We start from the raw sequence: 26,529 nt of genomic DNA, 5'->3' as shown, positions 1-26,529 counted from the left end.
CATGTAAGATATAGCTAATAAGCCACAACCATAAGAGAATGAACTTTATTTTTGAAAACGCTACGGACGTTGCATGCGCTCATGGCGCAGCTGTTTTTCAAAAACACAATGCTATATATTTTTGTCGTAAGGAAAATACACTTAAATTGTACTAATAATTGTTTTGTCATTTGACAAAGTTTCGTGCAAAACCGCGGAGATGTATACGTCAATGCTGCTTTAAATCTTTATAGGGGATTTCTTTTTTATTTTGCAAATCCATGATATTAAATAAAAAACAAATTACGGAAATTTATTTTAACAATATTTCAGCAATTTTTACAGATCTTACATTGCTTTATTCAGTGTGCACCAATTTTTTTTAAGGTTATTTCTTCATAGACAGAAAAAATACTGCAGTCATTCCTTAAATGTAAATAATGTAAACACAAAATATTTTTTACATTGTATACATCACGATGTCAACGATAAAAACTATATATAAGAGTTAAGGCAATGTAAACGATGTTGACACAACATTGTGTTAACATTGTAAACATCGCGATGTTAAAAAGGTCAACGAAGTAAACAATATATAAGAGTTGAGACAACGTAGACGATGTTAACACAACATCGTGTTAACATTGTATGCATCGCGATGTTAACGGTGTCAACAATGTAAAAATATATAAGGGTTCAAACAATGTGTACGATGTTGAAACAACATCGTGTAAACATTGTTTACATCGCGATGTTAACGATGTAAACAATATATAAGGATTGAACCAATGTATACGATGTTGACACAACATCGTGTTAACATTGTATACATCTCGATGTTAACGATGTCAACAATGTAAACAATATATAAGGGTTCAAACAATGTGTACGATGTTGAAACAACATCGTGTAAACATTGTTTACATCGCGATGTTGACGATGTAAACAATATATAAGGGTTGAATCAATGTATACGATGTTGACACAACATCGTGTTAACATTGTATAGATCTCGATGTTAACGATGTCAACAATGTAAACAATATATAAGGGTTCAAACAATGTGTACGATGTTGAAACAACATCGTGTAAACATTGTTTACATCGCGATGTTAACGATGTAAACAATATATAAGGGTTGAAACAATGTATACGATGTTGACACAACATTATATTAACATTGTATACATCGCGATGTCAACAATGTAAACACAATATATTTTCTAGATTGTATACATAGCGATGTTAACGATGTCAACGATGTCAACAATATATAAGGGTTCAAACAATGTAAACAATGTTAGCATTGTAGATATTGCGATGTCTACAATATTGATTAATCATCGCGCACTGGACATGAATGATTAACTTAGCTGGATTTGGCAACACTTTCAGGAATTTTTGTCCTCAATGCTCTTCATCTTCGTACTTTATTTGGCCTTTTAACTTTTTTGGATTCGAGCGTCACTGATGAGTCATTTGTAGACGAAACGGGCGTCTGGCGTATATACCAAATTTAGTCCTGGTATCTATGATGAGTTTATTTACAACCACTGGGTCGATGCCACTGCTGGTGGAGATTTACTTCCCTGAGGGTTTTACCAGTCCAGTAGTCAGCACTTTTTGTGCTGACATGAATTATCAATGATATGGTTATATTCATAAATTAACGGTTTACAAAATATAGAATTTTTGAAATACTAAGGTTTTTCTACCTCAGGCATATATTAACTTAGCTGGATTTTGCAAAACTTCAAGGAATTTTGGTCCTCAATGCTCTTCATCTTCGTACTTTATTTGGCCTTTTAACTTTTTTGGATTCGAGCGTCACTGCTGAGTATTTTGTAGACGAAAAGCGCGTCTGGCGTGTATACACAATTTAGTCCTGGTATCTATGATGAGTTTAATTACCACCATTTCGTCCAATGCAAATACAAACAAGGGGCCACAAACAAGTACAGTGGTTCTACTACATCTGTACCATCACTGTTCATATCAAGTACAGTGGTTCTACTACATCTGTACCACTACTGTTCATATCAAGTACAGTGGTTCTACTACATCTGTACCACCACTGTTCATATCAAGTACAGTGGTTCTACTACATCTGTACCACTACTGTTCATATCAAATACACAGTAAGGACCATGAAACTTGCCATTGTTTTGCAACTAATGCCTTTGGAACAGGAAAAAATTAGCATTGTATTGGGTGTAAATAGTAGGTGTCATTTATTAATATTTAGGATTGAGTGTTCATGATAAAGGTAAATTGAGAGAAAAAAAATGCTCTGTAACTAAATTATTAGCGTGTTGTTTGATTTCATAATTGATTTTTTTTTCAATTTTAGCATTTAGTCCGTTAGGAAACACTTTAGTTGAAACGATGAATATTGATTTATTTTCCCCGAGGGTATCACCAGCCCAGTAGTCAACACTTCGGTGTTGACATGATTATCAATAATGTGGTATTTTTTTTTTTTAATTTCCTGTTTTCCAAACTTTGCATTCACCGAAAAACTAAGGATTTTCTTACCCCAGGCATAAATTACCTTAGCCGTATTTGGCACAACTTTTTGGAATTTGGGATCCGCAATGCTCTTCGACTTTTTACTAGTTTGGCTTTATAAATATTTTGATATGAGCGTCACTGATGAGTCTTATGTAGACGAAACGCGCGTCTGGCGTACTAAATTACATATTATAACTATTGAGATCCTAAAAAATGCTACCGCTTTTGAATTCTAGTACTATACGTCTCACAATAAAAAGCAATCTGACTGAGAGAACTACAGAAGCTAACATTATTTCGAGTGATTGACGCTCTTGTATATAGCGACTTTTGTTAAAAACAAACAAAGCTTTCTGTCTTGTTGGTTCTAGTTTGTTCTCAGGAGTTTAGATCACCATCCCAAATGATCTATTTCAAATCCAAAAAAACAACAACAAGAATTTGATAGAACCAGCGGTTTTTTTCATATGCTAGAGGAATATCTAATTCCTTAAAACCAGGCCAAACTTTTCATTATCAATTTACAGTACTGTACAGTGTTCCTGTCTAACCTGCTATTACCAATCATCAAGGGATTCAGTTTATGAATTGTAAAAAACAGCACATCGATGACAACAAGCCAGTTTTACAAAGAGTAAATTTAATGACAAAAGGCCCATTTGTAGGCATTAAGACTGTTTAAATTAGATACTGTCCCTAAAATAAAATCAAATTAGACAATCGTCGGGACGACGACTTAGTAACATAAAGGTGGAAAGGATATCTATCTTCGCAATATTGGCATTTTACCTAGTTAACTTTTGTTTCTAGTACTTTATTAAATCAGGATAAATTGGCAGTGGAATTTCTCTATCAATAGAAGTATAAACACTTTTGTCGAAAGGATGGGACAGATGTTAATTGAGTCGCTAACCACTAGATGAAAGCTTCTTAATAAGTCAGTTTGTAGTAAGGGATTCCCCTTTTTCATTGATATGGTCATAATTATAAGTAACTGTTTAACAAACTTTGATTTCTTGAAATAGTGAGGCTTATCTGCCTTAGAAATAGATTACCTTAGCTATATTTGGCAAAACCTTAAGGAATATTCGGTCCTCAATGCTCTTCAACTTCGTACATTATTTGGCTTTTAAACTGTTTTGGATTCGAGCGTCACTAGAGAGTCTATTGTAGACAAAACGCGCATCTGGAGCATAGCCAAAAGTTCACTCCTGGTATTTATGATGAGTTTATTAAAAAAAATGGCAGCAATTCTGATTAACTGTACTTCCTTCAATTCTTTTTCTCCAGTAAATGATATTCATATCCATGATCATCAGGTAGACTTTTACAATTTGATGACAGTCATTTGCCCTCATAGTTTAGTTTTTTTACCGAATTCAAAACCATTATAAACAATTTTGTATCGTGTCTTTTCAGAAAAAAAATCGTACAAGTCATTTAAATTTGTCGATATTACTTATTATTTTTTAATATACGTAACTAGATTGTTTTATATCTCTATTGACATCCGTTCTATTAGTGTTGCCGTCAACTGTTAAGCCTTTTTTTCAAAGCAACATATTCTTTTGAAAATTATATAAAAATTTGAAGAGACGAAATGACAACCGCTTGCAGTATGATGTCCGCTACATTTTATGCATTTATTTGCGCACCGACAATAGAGATTTACGCATTTCTCTTTGTCATTGCATTCATATCATTTTTCATATCCAGGTTTAAATTCTAAAAAATCAACGATGCTGCACGGACAAGTAGGACATATCCAGCTCTTTTTAATCTTTACTGTTGGTCAGAATCTCTTCAGCCAATATCATGCCATTAACTAGCTTTCGATCTAACAGTAAACATATATTTTAATACACCTGACGTAATCGGTGGATGTTCAGAACAATACATGGTTGTGTATGTAAGAAATGTGCCAATCCACATATCAATGCTAATTATATTCTTTACAGATTTATCTTTCATTATCAATTGACCATTTGTATCAACAGACAAAGGATTAAAATAATCAGTACTTCATTTTTCAAGTATTGATTACAAATCAAAGTTTTCCCCGTTGATTCTGTTCTTTAATCTGTTGTGATACTGTGACACTAAGATCGTCAGTAATGATTATAATATTTGCAACCTCAGGTCGAGTAGCAATTGTGGTAAATGAAAAAAAAAGTTGTACCTGAGGCTTTTCTTGTTCTTGTATGTGATCTGATGATCCCCTGTCAAAGTTCAGAGACTATCTGTTCTATTTCTGTGTTGTAACATGATTATATCAGATGGGACCAAGGTCAAAGCTCACAAAAAGACTTTAAAACTGATAGAATAATTACCAGAAAAGCTTATGATTATATCTGTCTTTACTTAGTGGTTCAGTTTTAAAGTAAAATGTTTATCAAAACTTATCAAATATCAAACAGATTTCGTTTCGAAAACGCCATTTGAAGTTATATAACATTACACGGATACTCAGGCACTTTAAAGAAGATTCTTTCTAAACTCATTTTGGTTCAGTTCAAAAAGAGATTTTTTAAACTTTTTTTTATTTCAATAATACTACAAAATAGAGACTGAATGATGACAAACTTCTATAATTGACAACATTGAATTTTAAATATTGCACGCAAAAAGGTATTTAAAAACATCTATAAATAAATATATTTTAGATTTAAAGCGAGAATGAAAACTATTTTAAAACTAAAGTTTCTTTTGAAAACTGGTATTGTATCTAGATACTATATATAGACATTTGACACATTTTTTGATAGAGTTAATGGGGTGTACATAGTCAATTTCAGGTATACAGGTTTTTTTAGATAGAAGTCGCCTAGATCTAACCAGTAAGTTTTGTCTAGATTTATGCAATATTTGTTTTACAACGAAATTGTATTTTAAGCTCAACTGGCCATTGGGCCAAGTTAATTTTTCTCATCACTTGCCACCCGTCGTTCGTCATCCGAAGTCCGTTCACTTTTACAAAAATCTATTCCTCTGAAACTACTGGGCCAAATTTTATCAAACATGGCCTCAATCGTCATTGGGGTATTTAGTTTAAAAAAGGTGTCTAATGACCCGTCCAACCAACCAAGATGGACGCCATGACTGAAAATAAAACATAGGGGTAAAATTTTGATTTTGGCTTTTATCTCTGCCCTGAAAATTTCAGGCAAATCAGACAACCCGTTGTTAGTTTGCTACCCTGAATTTTCCATCAGGTTAAGATCTATCTGTCGTGAATTTTTCAGACGAATCAGACAATCCGTTGTTGAGTTGCTGACCCTGAGTTAGTAGTTCAAAGGATTTTTTTGCAGTTTTTTGTTATTATCTTGAAATTATTATAAATAGAGATAAACTGCAAATGGCAATAATGTTCAGCAAAGTAAGATCTACAAATAAGTCACAAGACCAAAATGGTCAATTGACCCATAAGGAGTTATTGACCTTTAAAGTCAAATTTAACATTTTTTCGTAAATTTTCGTTATCTTTTACAAAAGTCTTCTCCTGAATTAATTAAGACAAATTTAATCTAACTTTGCCACACTCAGCATTGTATCTAGTTTAAAATATGTGTCCGATAAACCTGCCTGCCAACCAAAAAATAGCAGACATGGCTAAAACTAGAACATAGGAGAAAATGCAGTTTTTTTCTTATAGCTCTGAAAATAAAGCTTAAATTTAACCGTTGCATTATTTCATACATCAATTATAAAAACAAATATCATGTGAGCGACACAGGCTCGTTGGAGCCTGTAGTTTATACATCAGTATCTGAAAGAGGAAATAAGTATTGCATTATTCAATTGTCAGGGATAAAAACAGAAAAGGACCATGAAAAAGTGGTCTCTTGCAACCTCATTATGTATCAATGTGTTACACTCCGAAATATGGACCAAGCTGGCATTGATATTGTGTTGCAAAAATATTGCAGACAAGTTAGAAATAAAACTCTACAACAGGGAGATATAGCCGAATAAGACACATAACTTAAGTTTCTTACTCTGAGTAAACCTTTAAACGGATAGTCCGTAATTAACGTCTGCGCGAATTTGAAAAAAATCCAAAAACTATAACTTTAAAAACCTATACCAATATCAAATAATTGATTTTACAAGTTTGATTGTCTTCTTTATGAGAAGAAAAATTATAAATGAGCTGATATACAAGTAATTTGCCATCTTTTTATGACTGGAAATTTTGTTTCTAAAGTATTGTGATATTTGTACCAATGAAATGGTGAAGCAGTTAAATGTTGGCATTTTTTTTTTAAAGACGAGCATCGCAGAATATAATTTGTTTAAAAACCAAGCCATTTTGTTTTCAAGTTAATTATGATATTCTCTCAAAGACTGTAGAAATATCTGCTTAATCTTCTGAACGTTTAAAGAGAAATTCCGCGATTTTTTACTTATCATCTAAATAAGGCTGAAATTTCATAGGAATTGAAACCAATGAAGTTGAACAATTATAATTTGAATAGCTAAAAGCTGAAACAAAGCGTCACAGTAACAACGAGCAACATTGTAGATGTGGAATTTGGTGTTGGAATTTTCGAAAATGTCTGCCGTCTCCATGGAAACAATGCAAAAATTGTCAAAATGCTGCATAAACTTTAAAGTTGCATTTACCTTCTTAAAATGGTAGGTCAAATCCATTGAAACTATGATAGTATGATGCCTCCCACTAACCGAAGTGGTATATTCCATTACATTTTGGGAATGGTCTCTGTTACCATAAAAAACAGTCAAAATGTCAAAAAAATTTAAGATTTCAAAATGCTCCAAAATTGAAAAAGACTGTCGACTGGCAAGTCTGGATGAGACTTTGATTTTGGAATTTCCAAAATGGCCACTGTTGCCATGGAAACTGTAAAATTTCAAAGTGCTTTGAACTTGATGAAACTTGGTATTATTGTTAACTGGTAAGTATAGATGAGACTTTTGACTTTGAAATTTGAAAACTACAAAAATTTTCAAAATACTCCAAATACTGTGAAGATTTGCAGAGAGTATTGCCATGCATATAGTGCATACACTGTTTATTACATTTTAAACGGCTGCCACTTAGTGGCAATGGGAAGAAGGGTGACATCTGCTATTGCTTGCAATGGCAAATCTAGTTATTTTTTCTTTCTTTTTAAACATGTGGTGCCTCATGTGGAACCAGGGACTTTTCGTTATAAATTTTCGTTGTGGAACGGTATTTTTGTTTTTGTTATTTAACTGTTTGTAGAACTGGTTATGAAAGTAATTATGGGTGTTGATGAAAAAAGTAAGAAATAGTTTTATTCTTTATACAAGAAGAAGGATTTTAACATAATTCATTTGACAGCATCAGCATAGATCTATTTATTGGCATTTCATGTAAGAATTACTTTAATTCACTCATATTCAAAAGTAGCAACATCTGATCATAAAAAGGGCACATTGATGCTTGAAATAAGCTTGTCTTTCGCCGATTTTAAGTTTATGTTCATGTTTAATGAACGACATCAACAAACGACAACTACTGAACATCAGATTCCTAACTTTAGGTGTAATCAATGCAGCGGGTTTAAACTTTTGAATATATACAAACTTTCATTCTGATCTGAATAGTGTAACATCACATTGAAAGACACACTATGAAATATTAATTGAATGGCTAAACTCAATCAAAAGACATATTAACACAAGTGAACATAGACTGAACAAATAAATTAAGTTATGACACATTGCAAATACAAAATCAATAAAATGAAGAGCGAATAAATAAAGTCAACAGTAGTATACCGCTTTCAGTTACAACCCTGATAAAAAAAAAAGCCGCAAAATTAGTATGAATATATTATTATTTTTCTATTTCTAGATAAACGTGCTGCCACATGAAGACAATAAGAAATTGTAGGTTTTGGTAGTCTGACAAAATGGTTTGAACACCAAAGATGGTGCTGCTACTGGTGATCTTAATAGGAATCTTCTTACAGCCATCATATGCCCAAGGTTAGTAAGTCTAACACAGGGTTTGTGTGTTTGTGTGTTTTTATGTTAATATATAGTAAGAAGGCAAACTTGATATTTTGTGTTGGCAACGATTTTTATAATTTGTATTGATAACATGTTTAATGGCTTTTCAACGAAAAAAATTAAGTCATGAAGTGGCCAGTTTTTATTACCAGCGGTAGCATGAATGCCCGCTTAGAACGATCGACCATAGGCTATCCTAGTTGAATGAGATTGGAGTCGAACGCACTTGTCACATGTGGCATTCGAACTCACAAACCTTGTGTTTACACTCTAGTGATACAAACTGGATATTAGAAATTTTTTCACTTGACAAAATACCAGTTAAAATCGCATTTTATTTCTTATCTTCATTTGTGACTCATCTGACTATTTACATCACAGTTACACCAGGCGTAGTCCTGACGACAGTATCATTCAATGACATACAAATCTATTTCAAATTGATAACAATTTTAAGAACAACTTAAATGGAATTAGATTTAACATTTTTAAAGCAAAGAAACATACTATATTAGAGGGACTAATAAGCTATTGATTCCTGAATGATTCAAAACAACCAAATGGCATGTTCCTAAACGCCCTATTCAACATTAATTCTCAATGTTTGCGAGGGATATGAACATAAGGGTCTTACAAAAGAAGTCATGTTTTTATAACGGCGGTTTAGTTGTTGACAAAAAAAGAGAGCACACCAATGGACCAGAGTGATAGCGTATTTTTGTTAATATCCACTACGAAACGGTTCAAATCATCATCGCTCATACCACATCTTCTAACATTAATGTGGTAGATGTTTTCTATTCCAATTTCAATTGACTTAATGATTGATAGTTTTCCTGCCAAATGTTATTATTCTCTCTGCGAACTCTAGTTTCTCCAACAATTAAACTGACCACCAATTGTACTGAAAGTGGCTTTTAAAACCAGCAATCTATCCCAATCAATCATTTAGTAATCTAATTTTTATCAATTATAAGACATTCACAATAATAGAGGGGCTAAAGGGATAGAAGTTTTATTATTGTTATTGGATATAACATTTTCTGTATGCAAAATGTTTGGAAATGGGATAAGTCAGACTTGGTCCTAACAACTGGAAAACAAAGGTTTCTAATGGTAAAAGGAGAGGGGTTATTTAATGTTTACTCCTTGATAGGTAAGCACTATAATTTCTGGTGTATTAACTGTTCTTATATTGTGTAAGCTTGGCATCCATGTACTATGGACACATTCTTGTTTACTGATACTATTAAATCACTGCATATTTTTTTTCCAGATACCCCAGTAGTAACTGTTCTGAGCAACCAGTACTCTGTGAATATTGGGGCCAGTAGAACACTTGAATGTACTGTAACAGCATCACCCACTCATAATAATGTATATTGGCAGAGAAACATCAATGGGGTATCTACCACAATTACTGTCAATAACAATAAATACAGCGGTTCCACAGTTAGCAATCCTTCACTGACCATTAATAATGCTGATAATAATGATGAAGGATTTTACATTTGTTTCGCTACCAACAGTGTAGGACTTGGACAGAGTGCCAACACATTCCTGGATGTTCTTGGAAGTAAGTTTATATACAATTATAACCAAAACAATACATATTTTAACCAATCTTAATGCACTCATCTTAGACGGGAAACAAAGTGTATGTCAGTATGATAACTCAAATATCATTCACTTTTTGCAAAGCTGCTTATTTTTTTCTTCATTCCATCACTACCGACCATCAGTTGTAATTTGGAAGACAGTAGATGTTGAAATCAGATGAAAATGATTTTTTGTATGAAGTCACATGAAGTAAGGTGTTCTTGCATCAGCAATTATTTTAGAAGATATTTAATTTCACAATTTCTATGATGATATCTCTTTGCAAGGTTTTATATTTGTCTTTTCTTGCTCATGATTCTTATCTCATTTAAACAATAAATTCACACAAGAAGAAAAATTCAAAATTTTATATTCAATTAAGAATTGAATGCTTCTTTTTGTAAATTTATAGCCGTGTAAAGTGCATATGTAGGGTATTATTTAACAACGTTTAAATGTTTTTTCCAGGTACACCTTCTGTCGTCGTACCTCAGCCTACATACTCAGTTAATTTCGGAGGAACTGTAACTCTTACCTGTACAATATCAGCCAATCCTGCACATAGCAGTGTATATTGGCAGAAGGTCGTTAATGGTGTTTCTCAACCAGTCACTATTGGTAACAGATATACTGGATCAACAGTTTCAAGTCCTTCTCTAACTATCTCCAATGCTGTCCAGAATAATGAAGGATTCTATGTTTGCTATGCCATAAACAGTGTTGGTACAGGAAACAGTCAACAGACCTTTTTGGATGTTCAAGGAAGTAAGTAAAATATCATGTAATCTGTGTTGAATATACCCAGTATCTCTTAATGTGTTAACTGGAATAATTCAGTCCCTACCTGTTATCAATCTCTCCGACTTGTGAGGGCCTGAATTCCTAAAATGATAAAAACTCTTCATGAATTCTCTATTTTGAATGGTGCCCTGTAGAAGAGGTGACCGATCAGCAATCATCACAATTTTATCAAGATAGGTAAATCCTGAGCTAATTCCAAATGATAGATTGAAGATTTTTCTTTGTCTATGCATTCAAGTGTTAATGTCAGAAGTAATCGTGGATCAGTGGAATATAATGAAAGAATTATTCAGGTTATAAATGTGTATAAAACTTTGTTTAGTGCCGGTATACTGTGAATTCGTTTATTTTCTTTTATTTAAATTTTCATGGATTAAGACAAAATTTATATTTTGAGGGTCTTGAATTACATGGGTTGAATCATAAAATATTTGGTTCTAGTAATGTAGCTAAAATTGTATTTTTTTGAGTTTTTGAATACATGCATATGGTTTCCCCTATCACACAAATATTTTTGAATCCACAGTATACAACGTAAAAACACTTAATTGTGTACTTCGTTCTTAATTAATTTTTTTAAGAGTTGTGTCTTTTTCTTAATTGATAACCAAAAAAGAGAGCTAACAATGGATTTTATTATATTTGTAGATATACCTGTTGTTCAAGTGCTCCAAAACACATACACCGTTCAAGTTGGAAACGTTGTGACCTTACAATGTACAGTGACTGCAAACCCTACACACACTTCAGTACAATGGCAGAGATTGGTTAACGGTCAAACAACAACCATCAACCTTGGCAGTGTTGGCAAATACTCCGGATCTTCTGTCAACACACCATCTCTTACTATAAACAATGCTGCTAACTCGGATGAAGGCTATTATATCTGTCAGGCTACTAACTCTGTTGGTACAGGTCAAAGTTCACAGACCTACCTTGATGTAACTGGCAGTAAGTATTGAATGTATTTGAAATTTGTGAGAAATGCTATACATTTTGTATTGGTAATCCAAACCATCAGTTCAATAAATAGACATGTTATCTGATGATATTCACACTGAGTTATTGAAACTTTGTTAGAGGTGACCAATTATGTGACTGGTGTTTAACTCCATGAGTCAGACATTTTTTTTTAATAAATGAAGAATATATCTTTAAATGAGAAAAAAACCAGCTAACCCTTTCCTCCATAACAACGCCTCTATGTGGTACAAAAATGTATTATAATTCAAAAGTTCGAAATATTTTAAGTGTACTGTAAGGTTACCGTTAGTTGCTAATATCTTTGTCATTTAGTCTCTAGGTTAATAGTTGTCTAATTGGCAATCATACCACATCTCCTTGTCATATAATTATAAAATTTGAAGCTAATAAAAAAGGATATAATTGTTGTGTTACAATTTACAACAATTTACTGTTTTTAAAGAAAGTTGCATTACAATTACCAATAAATTGATTCTTTTTAAAAGTGTATTACAATAACCAAAAAATTGTTTCTTTTTAAAAGTGTATTACAATTTTTATACTAATTACTTTTTTCTATTCAAAGGTGTATTAACAGTTGTTGTTGCTCAACTACAGTACAGTGTTAACTATGGAAACGCCATTACCCTTGTATGTTCTGTCAGTGGTTCACCATCGGCTACATCTGTGTACTGGCAGAAACTGAAAAATGGACAAACAACTACCATTAATTCTAACACAAATACAAACAAATACTCAGGATCAAGTACACAAAATCCATCACTGACGATTAATAATGCTGATGATACCGATTCTGCTACGTATACCTGCTTTGCTGTTAATTCTATTGGTCTTGCAAACAGCCAGCAGACATCCCTCTCAGTTGTTGGAAGTAAGTATTATTAAAACTTATACATTTTATTTTATTTAGGTTAATTTACTTTATATGAATTCTCCATTACTGAATCTGATGTATTAACAAAATCATACTCAAATTTATTTGTTTTGATGGGTTAAGGAAGCTGGCTTGTCATGTTTTGAATTTTTTGTCAGATTTTCGGAGTCCTCTGGTTTTATCCATTTGAATGCCTTGAAAAAAATTGCCCGGTGACCCCCATTTTTCTTTTTGAAAATCTTTTACATGTATAATGATTAGTCATCTGTAAAAGACTTATAAAATTTTAATTATTTTTTAAATAGTTTTTTAGAACTTCAACTTGTCAATGATAAAGCTATGAAAAGTCAAGAGAGAATATTTTCCCGCCAAAATTTCAATGGCGTATATCTCGAAAACAAGCACGGTGACCTATATATTTTTTTTGCTTTTTGGATTCCTTCATGAGTCCTCTATCAATATAATCTAGTGATTTGAAAAGTTAATTACTTTGAAACCGAGGAGCGAGCTCCCTTAACAATAGTATATAATGTTTTACAAATGTTTACAGTAGAATGCATTGCGTGTGTCGGTAAAGTTAGAACCTTTGGTTAGTTTGCTTGTATTTTTTACATTTTTTAAAACCTTTTGATGTTTTTTTTTGGATTGTTACGAAACTTGGACAGAATCTCATCTTCAACTTCAAGTTCAAAATTAAGTATCTTAAAAAATGTTTGAGTTTTATTTAAAATGTACAGTCAACATTCCACTTTAAACACTGAAACAGCGGAACCCTTTACCGATTTTTGAGAAAAGTTAGATCAGGAATGGAGGTTATAGTTTGACCTACTGTATGATGAAAAGGGGTTACAAACACCTTAAACTGTTTTCTGGAACACATACAAAAATTATGTAAAGAAAGATCTCTTCTATTAACATACATATCTCATTTATCTTCACAGATCTGCCAATAGCCACAATTGGTTCAAATCAATACGCTATCATTGTTGGAGGATCTGTAACACTAGGATGTAGTGTTAGTGGCAACCCTGCTGTCACATCTGTACAATGGACAAGGGAAGTTAATGGACAGAATCAGAATATAGTCATAAGTAGTAATAACAGATATAGTGGTGGTTCCGTCAACTCACCATCCCTGGTCATCTCAAACGTTGCCAATAGTGATGAAGGATATTATAGGTGCTCAGCTACAAACATTGTTGGAACAGGTGTATCTCAGCAAACATTCTTAGACATAACTGGAAGTAAGTCAACAATTATACACTGTTAATTCAGAAATTATTGAGGCTTTTTATCATTTTGCATAATGATACTTAAATATTCACCCAGTATAGTTTTTAGCTGCCATTCATATAATAGTTGTGTGTTTTTATTGTGATTTTATGTTAAGGAAGAAAGACTTCAAGGTAATAATTATAATATTTTTTTTATCCTTTTAAGGCATACCAATTGTCACTGTTCAACAAAGCCAGTATAGTGTTACTGTTGGAAACAGTGTGACCTTGACTTGCACAGTGACCTCTAACCCTACACATACCAGTGTTAAATGGGTAAAAACATTGAACAATGCCAACAATGACGTAGAAGTGACCGGCAGGTTCAGTGGCGCTACAGTCAATGGACCATCTCTGACCATTAGTAACTCTGTCAATTCTGATGGTGGATATTATACATGTTATGCTACAAATAGTATCGGAACAGGACAGTCTCAGAGTACTTTCTTGAATGTCATAGGAAGTAAGTCTTTTTTTTTATTACTTACATTTAAAACTTCCTTCCTTATTTTGATCTTTTTGCAGTGGTTACAGAAAATGGAACCATTTCTTTATAAAAATATGAAATTTATTTGTACATCCAAGGCTTAGAATAGAATATATAATTCTGCTGAGAATATCATTTCTGTTTCAAGAACTGGTTCAAATAAAATTTGTTTTGAGACAAAACATATGGCTATTCTCATTTAACTGTAATTCTTAACATCTTTTAAAGTAAAATACTTTTAGTTAAAACCATCATTTTTTAATTGATTTGGAAACAAGAGCAGTGCTCCTATATAAATCCCATTTCTCTTTCATTTCCCAAGTCCAAAAATAGATATACAAAACTATAATGATACTCTTACATATTTGCAGATGCTCCACAGGTTAATATTCTTGCTCCCACATACAGTGTTAATGTAGGAAGTTCCGTTACACTCCAATGTTCTGTATCAGCCAACCCTATACACACATCAGTCTACTGGAAGAAGATAGTTAATGGTGTTGCTCAAGATATAAATGTGGGCACATCTAACAATAAATACGGTGGATCAACAGTAAGCTCACCATCACTGACCATTAGCAATGCCGTTGTTGCAGATGAAGGATTCTATGTATGCTATGCTGAGAATTATGTAGGAACTGGCCAGAGCTCTCAGACTTTCTTAGATGTCATTGGAAGTAAGTTGTTCTAAAAAATTAGAGCATTTCGACAATATACATGTCTCTCTAGTGATGCTTGTGGCCAAAATTTTTGAAATCCAAAGCTTATATAAAAGCTGTTCTGGATTTTCTATGAAGTTGGAAGCAGATAAACATTTAATTTGATCAGAGTTTTTGAAAGGACCACTGGAAATACTTTATAGCAGTAATAGGTTACAAAGTTTTGTGGAATCTTGGAATAAAAAAATAAAAAATTCACAACTAAATAAATGTTAAAACTCATAATTTAATAATCTATATACTTGTACTACATGTGTATTTCTATTTGTATTTCAGATGCACCTATTGCCAATGTTCTTCAAATATCCTATTCTATCAACATTGGAAGTGCCATTACATTGGGATGTACAGTCACATCCAATCCTGCTCATACAAGGGTATTCTGGCAGAGAATTATAAACGGAGCTGCACAAGAGATTACTGTGACCAACACCAATAAATACAGTGGATCAACACTGAATACACCATCTCTCACTATAACTGGTACCACAGCAGCTGATGCTGGCAGTTACAGATGTTTGGCTGAAAACAGTGTTGGTACAGGACAGAGTCAGATAACTGTTCTCAATGTAGCAGGAAGTAAGTTCTAACAGTTACTATGGATTCATTTTTATTCGTTGGATACTGATCAATTGATTTCATTGGTAGATGCGAACAACAAATTTAGATTTTTTAAACAAAGTACAAATTTTCTATAGGCTTGATGGCAGACTTTGACAAAACCACTGAATTGGTACCCATGCAGTGCGGCTTAGTCATTATTGTCCTATGTACTCTTTCCAGTTTTGAAAAAAAAAAAATTTTGGATTCACACTTAAATTTAAGAAAGAAATACTTTTCGACATAGAAATCAGGGATATTTAGGAATTTTACACTTTTAATATTTTACATGTGTTGAATGATCAATGGAATTGTGATGATTTTGGGGTTTTAAATGTTTCATACTTCAGTCAATTTGAAGAAAATTAAATTATTCCATGTGAAGTGTCCTGATACTTACAGTAAATTGTATCATTTAATTAGTTCCCTGTATTACAAGTGAAACTAACAGAACATTATTTTTAACATTTTCAGATGTTCCAACTGTTGTACTTACTCAGACATCTTACACTGTTGGTTATGGTGACACTCTGGTAATTGGATGTACTGTTACATCATCTCCTGCTCATACCAGTGTATACTGGCAGAGAATAAGTGGTAATGGTGTTACACAGACCATCACTGTACAAAACAACAACAAATACTCTGGTTCTACCGTACAGACACCATCCCTGACTATCTTAACCGCTGATGGTAATGATGTCGGAGAATACATTTGTTTTGCAACCAACTCTGTTGGAACAGGTCAAAGTTCAAGAGGAGCTGTAGCTGTTACAGGAGGTTAGTACTGTTGTTTTGTTGTTGTTTTTTTTTTTCACTATTTATTCCTCGTGAGTCAGTTCACATATATCATTCTATTGTCTTTTCATGGTGATTCAGTTCTTATATATCATCGCACTATTTAATACGGGATAATTTAGTTCTAGATATAACCCCACTATTTATTCCTGCAGAGTCAGTTCTAGATGTTACCTCACTCTCTTTTCCTGTAGAGTCAGTTCTCGTATATCATCATATTGTCTTTTCATAGTAAGTCTTCAGAAAACTATGTCTCTTGTTCTGCCTGCTATCACAATTCAGTCATCAGATATCTTTATCTGTTTATACGAGTGTTTATTTGTAAAACTTAATAAAGTTATGACTCTTCTTTTGCCAGTTATCCATAGTTAGTCATAAGAAAAATGTCTGTTACTTAATACAAGTGGATATCTGATCTGAGAACCTTCGCTGGCAACATGTTTCAATGTTATTAGGGGAAGACCATTTGATATTCTGAGGGGGGGGGGGGGGGGTGCTGGAAAATTTGAAAATATATAACTCAGTCTTGACAATCACAAAAATAAATGGTTTGTTCTGTGGTAGTTTGAAAATAAAGTACCTGACTTGCAATGGATTGAAAACGACTAACTCAGCAGGTATAATCGAAAGTATGAGGTGGCACCAAATTTTCATAATTCATATTTTTTTCAAAAACAAAAATCGAGAAACACTTCCCAACTCTTCTAAAAATAAAAGTATAAATATTATCAAAATATACTAGAAATGTCAGAAAAAAGGTTTCATTTAACTTGAGATATATTTTCTCAGGAACACTTACCTCACTCTTACTTAGTAAGAGTGAGATAAGTGTTCCTGAGAAAATATATCTCAAGTCAGGCAAATGCCTCATGTAGATAATTTCGAAACCAAGCGCTGGTCTCCATATCAATTGGTGTTCACGGCGAGTGCCTTGCAAGAAGCAAGCTCTTTTCTCCCTCAGACATAGCCCATGATTTGTCAGGATCAATGTTTTTTTCATTTTTTTGTCTTTTGTCGATTGATTGCCCTTCTGTTAGTTTGGCATTCTTTTTGAAATTTAGTAATTTTGTTATTAACTTGAGCATGAGTTAAAAAAACAGGAGTCACAGAATTAACTATGTGATTCACATTTTTGTTTTATCATGCATATTGGTCTTTTGAAGTTGTCCCTTGAAATTTAAGTCGTACACTGAATCTATACATTTTGCTTTGATACCAAAATATTGTCAAAAATTATTAAAACTGAAAATGCATTTTCAGATTAATCCTGAATAACGGATTAATTTTGTTAAACTTAATTCCAAATCGTTAAAATAAGGTGTAACAACAATGTATATAAATAGATAAACAGAAATCATATCACAAATGTTATTTTACAATATAGACCGCAAAACTTTTCTAAGTCGATTTTTTCGTTCAAGTAAACTAACGTTCTACAAATCCCATTTTACAAAATTTAACCGTACGATTTTGTGACAACAAATCAAAATGTTAAGTTTAACCTTTGCACAACCAAATACTTTGATTTATAGCCGTATAGTCCGAATGACATTTAAACTCCTTAAATAAGCGACTTTTTCTTTCTCGGTTATCGTACTAATCGTATCGGTCATCGTTTTCGTGATGATGACGGCTAAATTATGTAGTATTTATTCAAATCGTTTTTTTTCATAAATCTGTGAGAGCAGTTTTTGTGTAAGTAGCACTTTCCAGTTACTTAAGTCCGTGAAACTTGCACTAGCGTATCATAATGAGCCGGCACTAAGCCGGTCCATTATATGATATTGGTTTGAGGTTGTTAAATGAGTTTTTGCGGATCTACATTATTATTTTCTGCGGTATATGAACATAAAAGATTTTAGGTTATTGAAATTGAAATATGCCAAATATCTATACCAATAATGTTCAAAAATGCACAAAATGCGTGACCGTATTTGGGGATTTCACAAAGAAATATAAACGAGGCACCATGTTATTACAACAACTCGTCGTCGGAACATGGGAAATGATTTATAGATTGCGCTATTTTTTCACTTTATATTCTATTGTGATTATGGTAAATACAGTTTTCATCATTTAGAAAATAATAAAGATATCTTAACTTTCAACGTAAACGATCTCGGGAGTTTTTATAGATAACATGTTTCAGTAACCGAACGTGATTTTCAAACCTCTAAAATATCCACTTGGTGTTTGTTAATACTTTGCAATCGTATTGCAACCAAACAGATTGAAATGAAAAACTTTTGTCTCTTGGATTTGTCAGATGATACGAAAAGAATAATTTGCTATACTGTCGGAAGCTTTCTGATTTTGAGCTGTAGTATGGGTCATTGTTTTTAGACTGTCATATATAAAACTAAATATGGAGGGGATATGAAGTTAATATACATGAGATAATATCAATATCAATACATGGTAAAACCCAAATATGAAACGTTTTTTATTGACACGGGTCGGCCATATATCGTTCCCTCTAGACGGACTTTCAACGTTTCTCAAGACCACACTCGCAAATGGTTTCAAGGGAGAGCCGAAACGATGATCAACCAGTAACCTTTGTTTTAGTAGTCAGATGTCCTAACCAACACACCGCGACACCCCATCTATCTGTGTTATAGTTATAGTTCATAAGATTTGTTTATGACATTTTGTTCATAGATAAGAAGAACCAAGGGGTCCTGGTAAAAATAAGGTTATCTTGACCTACATTTCAGATATGAGTAACGGATTTAAATTTGGGTTAGAGTGCATATCTGAGATACAACTCGTGGAAAAATTAAATTTTGTCAGTAGATGCGACTGTAATAGTCGGAATCGAGGGTCGTAAAGATATGCTATCTTAACATAAAAGTCATTGATAAGGAAATGAGGTGAAAGTCTGTGTGTAAGTATATATCTGAGATTAGATATACAAATATTTTGTAGGTAGATGCAAATTTGATAGTCACGAGTTTCAAAATCAATTCTTGAAAATGAATTAGATGATATCCGATTTCATCAACTGCACAATAATGTTATACGTTATAGCATTATCATAATTAATTGGATTGAACAAATTCTGTCAAATGAGGATTAAAGTCAACTCGATACAAAGATTGTATAAAGTATTTTGCACCTTTTTTAAACCAAAAACCTCCATATTTCCGATCCAAGAAAGTTGGTGCGTGCACCACTTAACTCTCTTGTATCAATTAGGATATGCAAATGCAAAGCGATGAGACAGAAGTTGTGTTACTGATGAAAATTGAAAACAGTTGTTGAGATAAAATCATTAAATGTGTGATTGATTCTAGAAATAGTTATTAATCTGTTTTATTATCTAGGAAAAGATCAGGATAACAAGCGGATATATAAACCAAAATTGCCAGAATATTATGCTACTCCTTAGTATTCAAATTCTGAAGATCAAAAGAGTATGACAAATATTTTTAAATAACACTCTACCTATGATCACAAACAATTAGCCTCTCAGATATTAGTAATTCTAAGTGCGTTTTATTAGTCTTACATATGTTATGTAGGACTGATTAAAATTCGTGTGTGTTTAGAAGACAATCTTAATTGTATCTTGCTCATCAATATTACAATGAAAATTACCAACCACATTAGCAAACAGATATCGCCATCTCAATCGTCTTATATTACAAATCTGTTGATATGGGCAAATATATTTCTTATTTATGACGTTTTACGTTTTGCTTGATATGGGTCGTGGGCTGATACCATGGACCATATGGAAAATGACATGTAATAATCTATTTATCACATATTTTCAAGCAGGAGAAAACAAATAGCTTACACCAAATTATGTTTGATATTTCATCAGAAATCAAAAAGATATTTAACGAAAAAAATAAATAAATATATCACTGTGAGTTAAAAATCACAGTAGGTTAACAGCGTTTTGTGAAAAGTTTCAGAAATAATTAACAATAAATATAATAATTCTAAGAATTGCAAATATTAAACGACGTTACACAAATGTTAAAAAATGCTTAGGAAGAATCCTATATCGATACTCATTGCAGTGTGGCGTCAATACTCATATGTTTTCTAAATTCTTCATGACGTTAAAATTTTACGGGAACTTATGTGATTTTCACTGTTGACTCCTACGTTTTTCTTCTACAGCACATTTGTAACTTTCTAAATTTCTTTTCATTGTGTTCAACTTATTTACAAATAGCCTTTGATTGACAGGTTACAGGAAGTTAAACTTTGGGGCTTGATATGGATTTCGAGGGCTGATATCAATATCTGCCCCGAGGGCTGATAACCAACCTTGACTTCCGGCTATTATGGCCATGCAAAAACGTACATATCAGTACAAAATATGTGATAAATATAGATTCTTACATTGATACCAGTGGATTATCGGATTTATCCAATCGAGATAGTTAAATTATCAATTTTAAAGTTCGAGCCGCCTCGGCGAGTACTTTAAAATTTATAATTTAACTATCGAGATTGGATAAATCCGATAATCCACGAGTAACTATGTAAGAATCTGTTTCTCTAATGATTAAAAAGACATTTTCTTTTTTTGTTTACCGAAAATCCCCTTCGGGTGCCTTTCACATTGCACGAAGTTGTCAATTTCATTAACACCTGTTATCATATTTTGGTTCATCCAGTCAGCCAAAAGGTCATGACCCTTAAAATCATCCAATGATCTTCTGAGATCACCAGCAACCACACGTTGATTAAAATTTTTTATACAATGGGTTCGAAAAGGGATAAATTTCCATAGAATTAGAGAAATATATTTATCATATATACTTAGACTAAATAACATATGATTTTTACTGTACGATAATAGCATTAAATTAACGTAAATTTCATATTTTTCGAATTGGTGCTTAGCGGGCTGATATGAAAAGTTTATCACATTCTTCGATTGTTATCACATGCCTTTCCGTAACGTTATATCAAGGCATTCCGGTGATACTCGGCAAATTCCGGTAAATACACCTCAATGCTACGTTTTCAGTGAAAAACATTACATAAGTAGTATACCAAACAATTATTTTGATACTGGAAAGTATGATTGTGTAAAATAATAGAAAACAAAAACAAATTTTAATTATTAAAATGCATTTTTAAAAGTTTCAAACATAATTTAGAAAGTTACTGCAGAACTTTTCTAAACAGAGTTCATTATGTATATTGTTGAATTATCTATTTTGTTGAATCGTCCATATCAAAATATTTTTCTGTTGAGTCATATGATAGAAAGATATCATATCGAATGTACTAAATATGGGTTCCGACGTCCGTGAACTAACACTATTTGAACTTCTATTTTGGAACCACGTAAAAGGACCAATATACGAATCTGTTATTCTTTTCCATTGTTGAAGCACATGATAAACAGATCATAACATGTCATTGTTCATATCGCATGTATTATCAGCCCTCGGTCAATACCAGCCCTCGAGCCATGCAGCTATTGGGCTGATATTGAACCTAGGGCTGATAATACATACGATATGAAAAATGCCATGTAATAATCTGATAATATACGAGTCTACATTGAAAACTACGTTCAAATCTATGATTGCGTTGGATAAAAACCGCAATTTTTATACGTGTGCATGTCAAACAAATTTCGTTGTAGAAGGGTCTAAAAACCGCACAAACAACATTTTCCAAAAGACCACAAAAGTGAAAAAATTATATTTAAACAAAACGCATTTGACTAACAGGTCGAACAACTGATGTTCTTTAACCCTGCTGACTGCCATTGGCGATTGCCAAATAAAATTGATCACAAGATGTAACAAAATGGATCTTAATATAAATTTGATACTAAACAGAAATTTTTTTTGTTAACTTGTGGCCACGATGTTGTGCCACAAACATACGGTGTCAATATTTCTTTAGTACACCAGATCCAGATTTCGACAATAAATGTCTCTTCAGTGATGTTAGGGATCGGAACGGTATTTGGAAGGCCATATAAAAAGTACCCTCATTTTTAGAAAAAGTACCCTCATTTTTAGATAAACTCTTGAATTTTAAGAGTCAATATAGGATGAACGGATCATATATACAACTCGTCTAAACATCAACCCAACAATGTTAGATCTGTAAATGTCTAGCGGGACGGCAGCAGTGCAGGCGATTTGGTGTCACGATATCACAGTAGCATGGGTTCGAATCCCGGCGAGGGAAGAACCAAAAATTTGCGAAAGCAAATTTACAGATCTAACATTGTTGGGTTGATGTTTAGACGAGTTGTATATACATTATGTACACAGCCATGTATCACCATCATTGATGGCGATTCGATGGGTACATCTGTTGTAGAGTTGTCACTGACTCAGACGTACTTATAAATATAATTATTTTCTGTGACTGTATCTTACATTAATTTGAAGAATCCTTTACTAAAGATAATTTAGCTGATCTGTAACAATAACATCTCCATGCCTTATATATCATGTACTGCAGTACGCCGCTAGATTAAAACTGACGTGGAAAGGTAACACACGGCCAGCGAAAGCTCTATTATTGTAGAGCCCAGGTGGTCGTGTGGTCTAGCGGGACGGCTGCAGTGCAGGCGATTTGGTGTCCACGATATCACAGTAGCATGGATTCGAATCCCGGCGAGGGAAGAACCAAATATTTGCGAAAGCAAATTAACAGATCTAAGATTGTTGGGTTGATGTCTAGCCGAGTTGTATATACATTATGTACACAGCCATGTGTCACCATCATTGATGGAGATCAGATGGATACATCTGTTGTTGAGTTGTCACTGACTCAGACGTACTTATATATATAATACTTAATTTACATCTGGCAGTTAACATAAATTCTGACGTGACAAAACTTGTTCAATATCAGAATTACAAGGAAAGCGGAAAATGTTTAGAATAGTTATCAAAAAGTCTGTTGTTAATTATGTATGATCATTTTCATAATCGGTAATTCTAACAGTTATAAGTTTATATGAAAACATATCAAAATACAATCACATTCATAACCTTGTATATTGCTTGTCATTTCAAACCTTTAAAACTATTTTCTTCTTCCAGGGAAAGAAGATGACAATCAGATCGTACTCTATGTTGGAGCAGTTGGTTTATTAGTTATGGCTATTGGTTTTGGTATACTTCTATATGTATTCAAAAATAAATATTGTTCACGAAGTAAAGTTCCTAAACAGGAAGGTGATGACAGACACCAGCGAACGGAAGGATCACAAGAATTGTATAATTATGCATACATTGATGAACAACAGATAACAGATCAAAATCCATTCACTGTTCCTCCTAGTTTGCCAGTTCCACGAAATGTTGAACAAAATCAATTAAATGAATCTTCTGAAAATAATCACAGAGGTTTTCTTAATCATTATCAACCGATAAAAGTGGCAAACATATATGAACATGAATATAAAACAATAAGTGTTGAAATTACAACAGATAATCAAATCCATGAATATTTACAACTCCCTGAGTAAACTAGACTTGCCTAATAAACTTATGAGTACAAAGACTTCAGAGATGAAACATCAAATTGGACTTGGAATCCTGTGAAAGTAAAAAAAATGAGTCTTTTGTGTAAAACCAACAAGAATAACATCACGACGAAATTGTGTTTGTTCCATGTTATAATTTTGAAAATATGTCTAAAATTTCCCCTGGAGAAGTCATTCTTAATAACATACTGAACCGGTAAAAATTTAGTTCATTCTGCACCGATTTTTTCAAAGGTCCCGTCTTACTTTAAACTGAAAACTTGATATATTTATGGGTGCAGTAAAATTGGAAAATAATTTTGAAATTACCTCATCAGTACTTGCACGAGAACAAAATATACAACACACCGAAAGCAAATCAAAAGCACTTAAGTCTGTCTATACCTCATACCTATACGAGTCTTCCATTTTTTCTATAAGAACTCCATAGAACGTACTCCTTTTTTATCAAGCAAAATGATAAAAAGTGAAAATATACTGTCAGTATTTCAAAAATGAGATATTTAGGAAAAGCCATACGAAATTGAAATGTTGTTAGTTTAAACATTTTATATTGTTCAAATGACAAATGAATGACACAAGTTTTTCAGCTTAGTTACATTTTCTCAAATTCATATATAAACATACACATGAATGAACATTATATATACCTGTCTTTAACCAGTTATACATTTTAGCATGAAGATATAAAATTGACATATAAATTTATCAAAAAGGAAAATAGTTACGATACTGTTGTCAGGTCATTAAAGATTGCATATTTTGTCTTTACTATTGATTCACTTATATAGTCTTTGCCTATAACATATAACCTACTTTAACCTATAATGGTTTACTTTTTAACTTGTTATTTGGATGGAGAGTTGTCTCATTGGCACTCACACCACATCTTCCTATATCTATTTGCATCGGAACTAAACACATTTATTTAAAAAAAAAAACAGTTGTTGGCATGACACGGGTTATTTCTTCTCATATATTTTATGATAGTATGATACTAAAACTCTAACGGGATGGATTGTGTCTAATAGTCACATGATGAAGTACATAATCTTTCAATCAGTTAAATTGAGGTCTGGAACTGGCATGTCAGTTAACTGCTAGTAGTTTGTTGTTATTTATGTATAACTATTGTCATTTTGTTTATTTTCTCTTGTTACATCTTCTGACATCGGACTCAGACTTCTCTTGAACTGAATGTTAGTGTGCGTATTGTTGAGCGTTTACGTTTCTTCATTGGCTAGAGGTATAGGGGAAGGGTTGAGATCTCATAAATATATTTAACCCTGCCACAATTTTGCGCCTGTCCCAAGTCAGGAGCCTCTGGCCTTTGTTAGTCTTGTATGATTTTAAATTTTAGTTTCTTGGCTATAATTCGGAGTTTAATATGACGTCTATTATCACTGTACTAGTATACATTTTAAGGGGCCAGCTGAAGGACGCCTACGGGTGCGGGAGTTTCTCGCTACATTGAAGACCCATTGGTGGCCTTCGGCAGTTGTCTGCTCTATGGTCGGGTTGTTGTCTATTTGACACATTCCCCATTTCCTTTCTCAATTTTACAATACAATTAATAATTTTTTGCATCTTCATTGATAAAACCACATAAACAATTTGCATCTTGTGTCAATTTTGCATTAAACAAATCAGATTGAAGAGTGCTACAACGGTTTAGCAACCTTTCATGTGATACAGATAGTTATCGGTGTCCAGAGTAAGAATGTCTCAGAAGTGTTTTTATTCTTATAATATAACATATGCATTTTGTTTTTAAATGAATATGTAGGAATATGTCTAATAATAATATCTAAAGTGGTGGAGTTGATAATATTAATAAATTAACTGTTTACAAAACTTTAAAATTTTGAAATACTAAGGCAAGAATAGATTACCATAGCTGTATTTGACAAACTTTTAGGAATTTTGGTGTTTTAATGCTATTTAACTTCGTACTTTGTTTGGACCTTTTAACGTTTTTTAGATTCGAATGTCACTGATGAGTCTTTTGTACACGAAAAGCGCGTATAGAGTAAATACAAAATTTATTCCTGGTATCTATGATGAGTTTATTTCGGTGCATTACGTTTGCGTGCATTACCATTACATTTGCGCGCAAAAATCATTACTTAAGCGCGCAGCTTTTGATTACATTTGCGCAATTTTCTTTGACAGGTAAACTCAGGTAAACGTAGATAAAAACAGGTAAACATATTTATTTATTTATTAATTGTTCAATTATTTACAAGTATAAGTCTTCATATCTTTTTCAATAAGTGTTTCTCCTTCTATATTCATCGATTGACAACGGAATAATTTGAAAGGTCTAGCAGTTATATTTTTTGTCGCTTCTTTCTTGACCACTATGCGGATAATCTGCCTCTCGAGTTTTCTAGCATCGGACTCGTGTTTATGTT

At 32.8% G+C, this 26,529-nt stretch overlaps 1 protein-coding gene across 1 annotated transcript; it reads left to right on the top strand.

Moving 5' to 3' along the window:
- The first annotated feature begins 5,234 nt into the window (after window positions 1–5,234).
- LOC134711715 (basement membrane-specific heparan sulfate proteoglycan core protein-like) lies at window positions 5,235–24,886 on the top strand. The gene is made up of 12 exons (XM_063572527.1): window positions 5,235–5,327; window positions 8,333–8,466; window positions 9,767–10,066; window positions 10,558–10,854; window positions 11,539–11,841; window positions 12,440–12,745; window positions 13,690–13,992; window positions 14,189–14,485; window positions 14,881–15,186; window positions 15,505–15,807; window positions 16,303–16,608; window positions 23,670–24,886. Exons 2-12 carry the CDS (start codon window positions 8,409–8,411, stop codon window positions 24,095–24,097), a joined length of 3,207 nt encoding a protein of 1,068 aa, XP_063428597.1. The 5' UTR covers window positions 5,235–5,327; window positions 8,333–8,408; the 3' UTR covers window positions 24,098–24,886.
- Window positions 24,887–26,529: the final 1,643 nt, after the last annotated feature.

The sequence above is a fragment of the Mytilus trossulus genome, chromosome 3 (genome assembly GCF_036588685.1).
Source record: "Mytilus trossulus isolate FHL-02 chromosome 3, PNRI_Mtr1.1.1.hap1, whole genome shotgun sequence".
NCBI lineage: Eukaryota > Metazoa > Mollusca > Bivalvia > Mytilida > Mytilidae > Mytilus > Mytilus trossulus.
Note: the sequence above shows the minus strand (reverse complement) of the source record. Positions and strands in the feature narration are given on the sequence as shown.